The sequence below is a fragment of the Sardina pilchardus genome, chromosome 6 (genome assembly GCF_963854185.1).
Source record: "Sardina pilchardus chromosome 6, fSarPil1.1, whole genome shotgun sequence".
Lineage (NCBI taxonomy): Eukaryota > Metazoa > Chordata > Actinopteri > Clupeiformes > Clupeidae > Sardina > Sardina pilchardus.
Genome location: NC_084999.1, coordinates 19351428 through 19363756, shown reverse-complemented (window position 1 = coordinate 19363756; position 12329 = coordinate 19351428). Strand labels below are relative to the sequence as shown.

At 47.4% G+C, this 12329-nt stretch overlaps 1 protein-coding gene across 1 annotated transcript; it reads left to right on the top strand.

Moving 5' to 3' along the window:
• Window positions 1-6047: 6047 nt before the first annotated feature.
• Window positions 6048-11841, top strand: spaca6 (sperm acrosome associated 6). Its single transcript, XM_062539712.1, has 8 exons — window positions 6048-6261; window positions 6628-6714; window positions 7830-7901; window positions 8351-8374; window positions 8937-9014; window positions 9909-10009; window positions 11148-11304; window positions 11651-11841. The coding sequence occupies exons 1-8, from the start codon at window positions 6048-6050 to the stop codon at window positions 11839-11841; spliced, it is 924 nt and encodes a 307-aa protein (XP_062395696.1).
• Window positions 11842-12329: the final 488 nt, after the last annotated feature.

Genomic DNA, 12329 nt, shown 5'->3' with positions numbered 1-12329 from the left:
AGGCGGCTGTGCTGGTGGCTCTGATGGGGGGGGGGGAAGGTAGGCTGTGAATCAATACCCCTGTCTTTAATGCACCTGCCGATGGGGCTGGCTGGCTGGCTGGCTGGCTGGCTCGCCGTCTGAGCCCAGCCGTTCCCACTCATCCGAGCAGCCGGAGAGAGACGGGAAGAGGAGCGGAGAGACGGGAAGAGGAGAGGAGAGAAGAGGAGCGGAGTGGAGAGGAGAGAAGCGGAGAGGAGAGGAGAGAAGCGGAGAGGAGAGGAGAGAAGCGGAGAGGAGAGGAGAGGAGAGGAGAGAAGCGGAGAGGGAAGGAGAGGCAACCAAGAGGCGGCAGCGCCAGGCAGCAGACAGCAGCACTAGAGGCACCAGAGGCAGTCTGGCAAGAGGCTGTCTGTATGTCTGTCTTCCCCCCTCCCCTTCTTTCAAACACCCCTCTTGACTGTTAGCCAGAGAAAGGAAGTCGGCAACGAGGAAGAGGAAGGGGGGAAAAAGGAAGACCGGGCGAAAGAATCTGATTCTTCCTCCTCCTCTTCCTCCTCCTCCTCCTCTTCTCTCTCTTCCTCCTCTTCCTCTTCCTCTTCCTAACCGGTTGAGAAGGAGGCAGACACTCGCTGGCTTGTCTTCCTCCGCCGCCTGCCGACTTGAGGTGGAGGGATGCGTTTCGTTTTTTATTGCTTTATTGCTAGTCTTTTATATCCCCTCTTCCTCTGGTTCTCACTCAGGTGTCTTTCTTCTTTTCTCTCTCTCTTTCTCTGTGTCTGTCTGTCTGTCTGTCTGTCTGTCTGTCTGTCTGTCTGCATGTGCTTGTACTTGTGGGTGCGCACATGGGCGCACCTGGGTGTTCACGCTTACGTTCGTTTAAAAGTCTAATCTTTTTTTTTCATGTCATTTGGCAAACGGGAACGGTTTTCTCGATTGATAACGTGTTCTGTGGCGGTTTCTCTTTCAGGGGGAAGATGTTGAATCTCGCTTCGCCGTATGGAAGCCTGCGCGCCTATGTTCCATCTGTCCCCTTCCTGCACTTTGATGCCATACCACTGTGCCTCCAGTGAACAAAAGGAGCCTTACGAAACGGGCAGATGACACACACTTTTCCCGGGCACATGAAACAATGGCGCACGGGGGAACCGGCTCGGTAAGCATTTGCTTGTGTGACATCCTCCGGCGTGTACTCTTTCGTGCATATTGGTGTCTGATTTTCTTGATTAGTGGCTTGAGTTTGCATTGTATAGAGGGGTGGGAGGAAGTGTGTGTGTGTGTGTGTGTCTGTGTGTGTGTCTGTGTGTGTTGGGGGGGGGGGGGGGGGGTCTTCAAGAGCTAATCATTATCCAATGGAAGCCTGACTGCTTGATTTAGCAGATGCACTCCTTGTGATGGATGGCCAGAATGGTTCTTGTGCAAGGTGTGCTCCACTGAACTGGCTGGAGCTCTGAACTTTTGCTGCAGGCATATACATAATTTACAACATTTACAAGATGTTCGCCAAAACCTTTAGTCAAAACTAACCGGTTTCATCGACACAATAGCGGGCAACTTCATCAAAGGCGTTAATGATTTTATTTAATATGGGAAATGGTGAGAATTACCAGGTGCATTTTCCGTTTTTTGACTGAACTGAACCTTTCGCGTGATGAGCTACTGACAGTTGCTGTCCTGTGTAGTGAATTCATCAAGCTCGTTGTGGAGAGGTTTTTTAACTGAGGTGATTTTCCAAGACACAACACTGTCTCAAGACTAGTTTCTAGCAAGGCCAGGTGTCTGACACTAGGGGGCGCCCTGCTGCAGTTCCATTATGTCGCAAGTACACGTCTTTTCCACGGTTGGACTGAACTATATTTTTGTATTTTATGTACAATGCAGTACTATAAGGGGACATATCTATCAAATAGCAAGTGTTTAAAATGCCTTATTGATCATTTTCAAATAATCATTTCTGTCTCCACAGGTTGATGCGGACTTTCTTTCTCTTTTTTGGAAGGGGGTGGGGAGTGGGGGGTGGAGACTGGATCCTGCAGGATCTCCATCTTGCCTTGTCCTCACATCACCTGGAGTGTGTGGGAGGGTGTGAGTGTGTGAGCTCGCTGTGCTGAGAGTCGACACACACACACACACACACAGAGCAGTCGACAGCCAGTTCTCGACAGGCAAGTCAGGGAATTCTGCAGCTTATACCGCTGCCTTTGTGAAGAAAGGTTAGGAATTACCTGTGAAAAGGTTTCATGACATGGAGCTCGAAAAGCGAGACCATAAGCATAAGAAGAAGATGCAATAGTATAACTTGTCGCATCGGGGCACACTGCCGTGGTTAAAGGGAAGATCTCAGCGCTTCTCTGCAGCACGCCGTATTCTGGAGAAATACAGATTCTAATTTTGCTACAGTTCTCATCCTGATACTGGTCTGGAAGCATTTTGTCGTCTGTAAAAAATGTGCAATGTGATGTATTATCCATAGAATCGTGTTCAGTGGCACCTTACAGCACATCGGCTCCGGCTTGATAAACTGCCGCATTTGTTTCTCGAAGGTTCGCCACATCTTTGGCATTACAGATTGCCGAGAAGAAGAAGAGAAAAAAAAAGAAAAAAATCAAAAATTAAGGTCCAGAATTGTTTTAGCTTTTTTTGGAGAAAAAAAAACGTCATGTCCCAGCATGCACCTCTGTCCCTGAGACCCTTAACCTGTGAAGTCATAACAGGTCACAGGTGAGGTCCTCAGGAACAGAGTTTCATGCGTTTGCCGCCCCAGTTGTCCTGTGGAGAATCAGTTCCGCTTTTCATTAATCTTCCCGAGATAGAGAGACCTTAAAGTAATCTACGGCTTTAAAAGCACTCTCCAATGAAGTGTGCCGATGACCTTTGCTGAAACTGCTGATCTGACCAAAAAGGACTAGACGCCGCAGATTGAGCGATACGTCTGATGAATATTCATCACAACGATTGCCAGCCTTTCATCAGACATTTGGAGAGCGAAGGCAGAGAGAGGAGGAAAAAAAGAGATGAGAAGAAAAAAGGGACAGATACTTAAACGAAGGAGGACAAGAAAGGGAGGAAGAGGAAGAGGAAGGGGAAGAGGAAGCTGTTCTTGACTTAAGGGGGCATAGCCTTTTGGCTGTCTTTGTTATTCTCACCTCTGAGAAATGTAACAGGAAGGCAGCCAAGGCCGGTGACCCCGACACACACAGTCTTCGCTAATTAGTGCACCTCCACCTATTATGCATAACTCCACGCTGTTCTATGTACTGTAACTCTCCTCTCTCACACTCCCTGAATAAACATGTCTTCCTACTATAGAGCATCTGTTTTTTTTGTTTGTGCGATTTTACAAAATGTGAATGTATGTGTGTGTGTGTGTCTGTGTGTGTGATAGAGAGCTAGTCTCCGAGTGGTTTCATTTCACTTCAGCAGACGCGCCAGAGGAAGCCCTGAGCATCTGCTGTGCTGGAGAGTATATAGATGATCTGAAGGCGGAGCTCAAAATCCAATCAAGCCCCGCAACGTACACCCACCGACTTTGCTACTGATTCCTCCATTTCCTATACGACTCCTGAAGCTGTTAAAGAACATTAAGAACGCATTAGTAATGCAAGCACTCCACCACAGTCCAATGAGCCCAGCATATCTATAGAGAGAGCCCATGAGGTTGGTACAGTCTGCTACACCAGAAGCTCACCGTTTCTAATTAGAGCTGTCTGTAACTCTCACTGTTCCTAAGGTGAGGAGGTCTTAGCTACCAAAGGTGACCTGTCGGCCATGTTGCTCTCCTTTTCGCTGGACTGGCACGTAGCGACGGAGAACACTGCTCGTACTCTGGTCGTAAGCCCCTGACCTGCCATGACCCCTGTTCATAACGGTTATTTAGAATGGGTTGCTAAGCCATTTGTGGAATAATAAGCCCGTAATGAAGACTTATAGTGTATACTCTCTGCAATGGGAGTTTTCTCAGAGAGGGGCCAGAGGGAGGGGGTGTGGCTGGAGCAGGGGGTTGGTGTGTGGGAGGGGGGGGGGTGTAGCAGGCTCTCTGCTTGGCTCTCGGGGTGAGTGGCAGTAGCCCTGTCCAACGGGACGGATTGCTCTGACCGTGGCAGGCCGGGAGCAGGCCTCTTGCACAATATTGATTGGCTTGTCTTTGTGGAGACAGATGAATGCATTAGTACCCAGCCCGCCCTGCCACTGGAAATATATTAACTTCGTGTATTAGGCACCCTGTCTCGTTGCTATGGCGACGCGCCGAGAGAGAGAGAGAGAGAGAGAGAGGCTATGGGGGGAGGGAGGGCAAGCGAAGAGGGGAGGGGTGGGGGGGGGGGGGTGAGGGGGTTGCTGGTGGGGGTTGAGGGGGAGGGGTAGAGGATCCGGGATGCATTGAGGCTGTGGGCTTGATTGGTAGTCTCGCTCTCCCTTTAACACACACACACACACACACACACACACACACACACAAGCAGACTCTCACAAGCCCATTTTCTCTCTGTCGCTAACCTTTTTTTATTATTATTATTGGTGTGCCTAATAGCGCTCTGTGTTTTGCATCTTTAATTACAATTTGACACCTCCTGTTCCCCATCATCCTGTTCATTTGAGTGCTTTCTGAGCGCACGTGATGTGTGAGTCTTTTTTTTTTTTACTACTCCTCTCTTTTTGCTGGTTAACCCCCCTTCCTTTCTTCTCCCCTTCTCTCCCTCCCTCCCTCCCTCCCTCTCTCTCTCTCTCTCTCTCTCTGGCTCGTTTTCTTCCTCTGGCTCATTACGGTTTCCTCTCTGCCATTTTATTCTACATTTGTTGACCTGTTCAGTCCTTTGTCTCGTGTACACACACACACAAGTGTGCACAAGCACACAAACACAGGCATGCGTGCGCGCGCACACACACACACACACACACACACACACACACACACACTAATTTTATGATCATTTTACCCCCATTTCATTTTCTTCCCTTTTCTCTCCCCCTCTCTCCCACCCTCCCACCCTCTCTCTCTCCTTCTTTTCTCTCTCCTCCCTCACTCCATCTCCTCACTCTGCAGCAAAAGTGGTGCATTGGGGGAGAGGGAAGGAGAGAGGAAGAAAGACAATAGAAAGTGCAGGTGGGAGGAAGACAGGAGGAAGGCATGAGGCGAGGTGCTGTCTCTCCGCTCTCCCCGTCTCTCACCTGATAGCCAAATGAGAGAGAGAGAGAGAGAGAGAGAGAGAGAGAGGGGGAAGAGAGAGAGGGGGGAGAGAAAGAGAGAGAGAATCAGAGAGAGAGAGAGAGAGAGAGGGGGAAGAGAGAGAGGGGGGAGAGAAAGAGAGAGAGAGAGATAAAGGAAGGTAGAATGAGAATGCACATGCGTGGTGGACACATGGTCCATGTATAATTCGCTCTTGTAGGTTGCGGGGTTAATGTATGCAATTGAATGTTTACCACCCCCTCCACACACGCACGCACACATACTCACTCAAACACACACACACACACACACACATATACTGTACGTACACATACATGCAGACTCACACAGACACGCACAGACACAGATACACACACACACACACACACACACACACACACACACCACATACATCAATAACAAACACGGCCATGCATGCTGTGAGCGCTGCTGAGCGTCAGCTCTTTTTGCTTGTGTTTGTTTGCAGTTGAAAATGAAGTGTGTGGCTTTATTTTAGAGATGCCCTGCAACTGGGAAGGAATATTAACCATTCCCACTTCCCTGTTGTCCTCTGCAGTGTCGTGCCAGTATTTAAAGTTAGATTTATAGTCCTATCGTATGGTGTACCCATTCTTACATTTTACAACGTCAATTAGAACTCTTAATGTTCAAACAGCTTTTACATGCCATTTAATATAATAATTTACCGTGGTGTTAAATTGTGTATATTTTCTTGACTTGAGATGGTGATGTGAAATCGAATTTGTGATCTAAAACATATTAGTGTGGTGTCACTTGTCTGTGGTATTGTGATGTCACACTGTTCTCTGTGACATGTTTCATCCAGTCAGGTGACAGAATGTTTGAATGTCTGAATATTTGTCTGTCTGATCTCCATGGGGCCATGTTGAAGCTGATTTTCTGCCTGCTGTGTGTGAGTGTGTGTGTGGATCGGTCGTTGGCCTGTCTTCAGTGTTTCATCTCATCGCATGACAGCGTTCGCCTGTGCTGGGGCTACATCATCATTGAGGAAAATATCCGTAATGTGGATGAATGCATGGTGCTGTTGGACCAAATATTCAACTTCAACCAGACCGTCGTTGACGCAGGCAGAGTTGGTGAGACTTTTGGCAGAATGACAATCCGGTCCTATTATAGTGATAATGTTGTGGTTTTACTCAGCTGAGACCAATGACTGTCACACTTGGATATGAAATGCTTTTGGTTCAATGTCACTTTGAATGCAGAGACAAACAGCTTGCATGGTGCCATAAATGAATGAATGCCACGCTAATTCCAGATGAATGATGCCATAAACGGATTGATTCCTGAAACAGATATGGATGCTGCTTTCACTTCCAATTCCACACTTTGTATTTAATGAAGGGATTTCAGTCTCTGAGGATGGCAGCATCAAGAAACGCTGCCCGGCCGGGACTGACAAATGGAGATGTTTCTGGTGTGTTTCTCTTTGTTTTGACCAGGGAGAGGCTATGACCAAACACTCACGGACATCATGGTGGCACAGATCATGCCAATGCTGGAGGAGTTTGACCAGAAGACTCACAATGGTAAGTATTTACATGAAGAGTTCATATGCAAAGGCCACTCCTGCCAAAAATGAGATAATAAATGCTCTCCACACATAGTATGCACTCAAACTCAAAACCCACAAAATACCACTTTCTGGTCTGAAATATCGATTTTGTAGGCAAAACCTATAGGAGCCTGATTAAAAAGAATAATAATTTAGAAGAATAGTGGTCAGTGGTTAGAGGGTTTTGCATCTGAACTCTTCCTATATGTTTAACATATAGTATATCACAACTGTCAACACCACCTGCACCTTTTACCACTGCACACATTGCCAATTTATCATACAGTCCTTCCCTGTCGATCACCTGTCACCTGTTCCGTGTCACCTTGCTATACACGCCTAGCCTCGCGTCTAGTAGTTAGACCCTAGATGTTATTATAGTTGAGTATATTGTCCACCCCTTCTTACGGCTGATCTATTAGCTGTCTAACACCCACTTGCCCTCGCAGGAGAGTGTGGCTGAGCAGCACCTTTACATAGAGAGCACCTTTACTCCATAATTTAAGTCCATTCAGTCTTTACAATATGATTTAAGGAGGGCTGCTTAAATGGCTGAATGGTATTGTTTAATGGCAAAGACGTGGTAGATTTTTTCCTTTGTTGAATTTTGAGAGTGGTGTTTAAGGGAGGCGACCTTCAATGTTTGCCACCTCCCAGGTTCCTTGGCTTTTTCGCTTTTTTGGGGGGGCGGGTGTGTGTGTGTGTGTGGGGGGGGGGGGGGGGGGGGGGGGGTTGTTGCTCGAGCTCGGTGTGACAGAAGGCTCTCTGCTGGTCATGAAAGTAGTCAGCGTGCCGCTGGGAAGAGAGGGAGAGGAGTGTGGCTCTTGTTCTTCTTCTCTGCTACGTGCTGAGAGCTTCAGGACGAACAGCAGTGGAGTGAAGATGATGGGAGTTTTGCTATTAATGGGAGAATGGATGAAAGGTATCCTGGAGTGCACACCTACGCGGGCACACACATACCTTGGCATGCTCTCACACACACACACACACATGCAAATGGCCGGACACACACACACACACACAAGCACAATTGAGATGAATAGTTGGAACCTGCCCTGTCCGGGGTGTGTGTGTGTGTGTGTTTTACAGAGACAGTGTATAAGGTCAGACTGATGGCAGCTGCAGAAAATTTCACCGCTCATGCCTCCCAGGTGCCCAGAGGTGAGACTCACGTCTCTCTCTCTCTCTCTCCCTCCCTCTCTCTCTCTCTCCCTCCGTCTTGTGCGCTTTCTCTCTCTCACTCTCCTCCATGTCACACAGGACTGGACTCAGTCATATCTCTCTCTCTCTCTCTCTCTCTCCACACGCTGCCTGCAGCTACGTCTGTATCATTTGTGATCCCTTTCATGTCTCACCTGCCTCTCACTCTCACTCCTACTGTAGGCTCCCATTCAGCAGCTCAGGCCTAGTGCCACTGCTGATGACACTGCCATTTACCTTTTGCCTGTTTTCTATATTATTCCATCTGGGGGCATGATAACTAAGCGTTAATTTACTACGACTAAAATCAAATGATATATTTACAATCTTACCCATATTCTGTCTGCTCCACTGCCAGTTTTTGACTGTCTGTCTGACTGTGTGCCTCTTCTCTGTTTTGTGTATCACAGCATCGGGATGTTTTCCCCCTTGTGGTGAGTATGAGATTTACTCCCTCTTTGTTCTATCTCATCAGCCCGTTGGCTAACGTTCCCTACCCGTAGAACGCTGCTACTGGCGCGGTATACCATCCATGCTAGCTGAACTCTGTCCTCCTCTGCACATTCACCCCACTCGGCTGCTGTTGATCAGCACATTGGTCGACCTCCGCACGTGCCCAGGCTAGCAAACAGCGGGAGCAGTCATGTGTGAAGTTGGACTTTTCTTCATTATTTTCCAGTAGATGTGATGCATTGTATGTGGGAGAGCTATACTGTTTTCCTCAGAGTTTTGCTCCGAGGCGTATAGTCCTCCTATGGAATGATAACCCGACCTTCTTGTTTCATCACTGATGGTGGTAGAAAAATCATTTGGAGAAACTCCAATTAAGTCTCGTGCCTATATGGCTCCACCTTTAACCTCTGTTTGTCAATCAAACATCTCTCTGCACACACCGTCTATTTCCCCCCATCCTGAAAGTGTTTCTTGTTATTTTTGTGTTATTACGCTGGCATGGATTCAGGGTTATACTCCATAGTGTCCTCTCTCACCTCTCAGGTTTCCAGGTTGAGGGTTCTGTCTACAACTGCCACAGCTGCCAGTATGACTCGTGCGAGTACCCTCTGGACTGCCCAGGTGAGGGTTTAGGTGGAGGGGAGACAGGTATGGGGGCGGCTCTGTCATGTCTCTGCCTACCTGAGCCACGTGGCGTCTGTTCCTCAAAGGCAAAGGAGAAATAACTAAGCTTTGAAGTGACTGTCTGCCTGACGTTGCTTTCAACTGCAAAAATTACATAACATGTCTTTCTTTTGGTTGTGCGAATGCACACATACACCAACACACGCACACACGCGCGCACACACACACACACACAGGCATATGCGCACACTTACTCACACACACACACAGACACACACACATAGAGAAAGAGAGGGAACATCCTATTTTTTGCTTGTCAAATCCCTGAAATGTTCTTAAGAGCAAGCCAAGATGGGTGAGCAAGTCTTGCTCTCTCTCTCTCCCTGTCTTCATTTCTTTCTTTCTCTCTCTCCCTCTCTCTTCTGCTTTGACTCTCTCCCTCACTCACACACACACACACACACAGAGGCCTAAGCAAAATGCTGCCTAGGTCGGCGACATATTTTCACACATAATATCATTTGCGCAGACAGCCCCGGAGCGACGCTTTAAGTCCTTGGATTGTTGATGTAAGGTGGCAGCTCCCCCACCTCCCACACACCCTGGTGTTCATTTCCATCCGGTGCCACACAATTACTGCTCAGCGTATATCATTAGCTGGCTCGCCTGCACCCAGAGGCACCCCTTCAACAGTATAATTAAGGGAATTGTAGGGAGAGAGCCCCCCCTCTCCCCCCCAACGGGAAAGCACTGCTTTAAGGTGATTTTCTAAGGGTACTGTATGTATGTATGTGTGTCTTGTGTGTGTGTGTGTGTGTGTGTGTGTGTGTGTGTGTGTGTGTGTGTGTGTGTGTGTGTGTGTGTCCTGCATACATATGCATGGCGTTCCAGTCAAGGAAGTCGTGGTGGGGGAGAACAACCGGACACAGATGCGGTGCGACGTCCTATTTCCGTTGCCAGGTGACATTGAGGTCGTGTGGAGGTACGCCGAGGTGAGCCGACTGACAGTTGGAGAGAAAAGTCTCTTTTTTCCACCCCTGCCCTGCGCACACGCTGACTGTCTCAAAAGAGCCACTGTGACTGCATCCATAAACAAGCAAAACAGCTAGCATGTTATCTGCCCAGTGTTGTCATGCTGAATAATTATGGAGGCAACATTGGAACAAATAACTGCTGTTATTTTATCACTTTGACACCACTATGACTGCACGACTATGGCGAATTAATGAGCAAGTGTAATGCAGTCAACTTAGACCCCTTTACCACTTCACAACTTTTATATTATGCCTCTCAGCCAATCAAAATCCTGTGTTATAGTCATAGTCATAAGTTGCATTAACACAATTGCACATATGGAAGAGGGATTTTTCCCCCCCTCCAAGAAACTCATTCTCATGCATAGAATTAATCCCACCGTCGCTGCCAGAGCTCAGCTTCACAGAAGCACTGAGAGCAGCTGAGGAAATCTTCTGTGTACCCCTTAAAGGTGCAGTGTGTGGACAGTTGTTGATATTTGAGCCCAACAAATAAGCACGGCTTTCAATGCTCCTGAATGAAGCAATGTGTTGATTGTCTGGAAAAGTGTATCCCTAACCCGAAAAGTGTATCCCTTGCTTTAAGCTGCTTTGTTTCCCTTCTGCAGTGCCAGGACTGTGTACAAACATCAGAGTTTGTCATTTTGTTTTCTCTTTTTTTGGAGAACATCTTGTCTTTTTTTTAGCACTGTGTGTAGCAATCAATTGAATTGGACAAAGAGTGTGTTTGTGTAGATGCTAAAATTAGCATCATAGACACACTTTTAATCCCTACTGTACAGAAAGTCATTGAAATCCTGTAAGACTGGCAGAAGTAGAAGCACTCAGCTTTAGTGTAGCCTTAACCTACAGTACTATGTATTGATTCTTCATACACTCTTATCAAAAGTGATTATTCTTAATTAGCTGAAGAATTGTGCTAATTAGAATCAGCAGGTTTAGTGCACGGTTGGGAAAAATATGTGGTAGGACTTTTCCTCCTTTGATAGCTCCTGATAGCTGTACGTTTGTAGCTCCTGATAGTTGCTATAGTTGCTGATAGCTCTTGATATACAGTAGTTGTGTGTTTGGCGGTGTGACTCTGCTCCCCTTGCAGACAGAGACTCAGCTGCTGGAGATGCTGAAGGAGGTGACCGTGGGTGTGGACCTCCTCTACTCGATCCCCTCGGCCAGCCCGCAGCACGCTGGCACCTACCAGTGTGAGATCTTCACTGAGGGACGCTCCATTGTCAGGCTGTATTTCTACCTCACAGGTGTTTATACCTGCAGGCACCCCCCTCCCCCCTCCCCAGTCATACCCCTAACCACTCCATGGATGTTAGCTATTAGCTCAGCTAGCTTGATAAGGTGTCAGCACCCCCTGCCTGGCAGAACCCCCTCATTTTCACCATGGAACATCTCTTCACATTCACCACTCCCTCTCTTTATCTTTCTCTCTCTCTCTCCCCCCTTCCCCTTTCAATCTGTTTGACTATTCCCTCTGTTTTTTTCTTTCCCTTTCTCTGTTTCTTTCTCCTTTGCTTTCTGTTTCTGTTCCTATATGTCTCTCTGTCTCTGTCTCTGTCTCTGTCTCTGTCTCTCTCTCTCTTTCTGTCTCAGTCATCCCACAGACTGTAATTGGCCACTCTGAGCTGCAGAGTATCTTTGACCAGACCCTGGTGTCTGGAGGTCAGTCGCCCCAGGTGACCCCTGACCTCTGGGAGGGCTCACTGCTGCGCCTGCCACCTCCTTCCCTTCTCACTGTGTGCCTCAGTGGCCTGCTGCTCCTCTTGCTCTTCTCTCTGGGGTAAAGGACACACACACACACACACACACACACACACACACACACACACACACACACACACACACACACACCGTATATGCAGTATGCCCCACCAGCATAGAGTGACAAAGTTAAATGGCGTAATACATATAGCTGCAGAACACTATAAAGGTGATTGAGATAATTGGACAGAAACATTCCTCATTCATCGACCGTGCAAGCTGAGCTCCTCAGTGTTTCTATACTTGCATTGCTACACTAGATAGTTACATGTAGAATGGAAAACACACAAACTCACTGTGTGCCTCAGTGGCCTGCTGCTCCTCTTGCTCTTCTCTCTAGGGTAAACAAACAAACATATACTATATTATTCTTATTATACATACTGCATGCATTTCATATACAACCCCAAATCAGAAAAATTTGGAACGTTGTGCAAAATGCACATAACAATAGAATGTAATAATATACAAATCTCATATACCCATATTCAGCTGCAAAAATGACATAGAC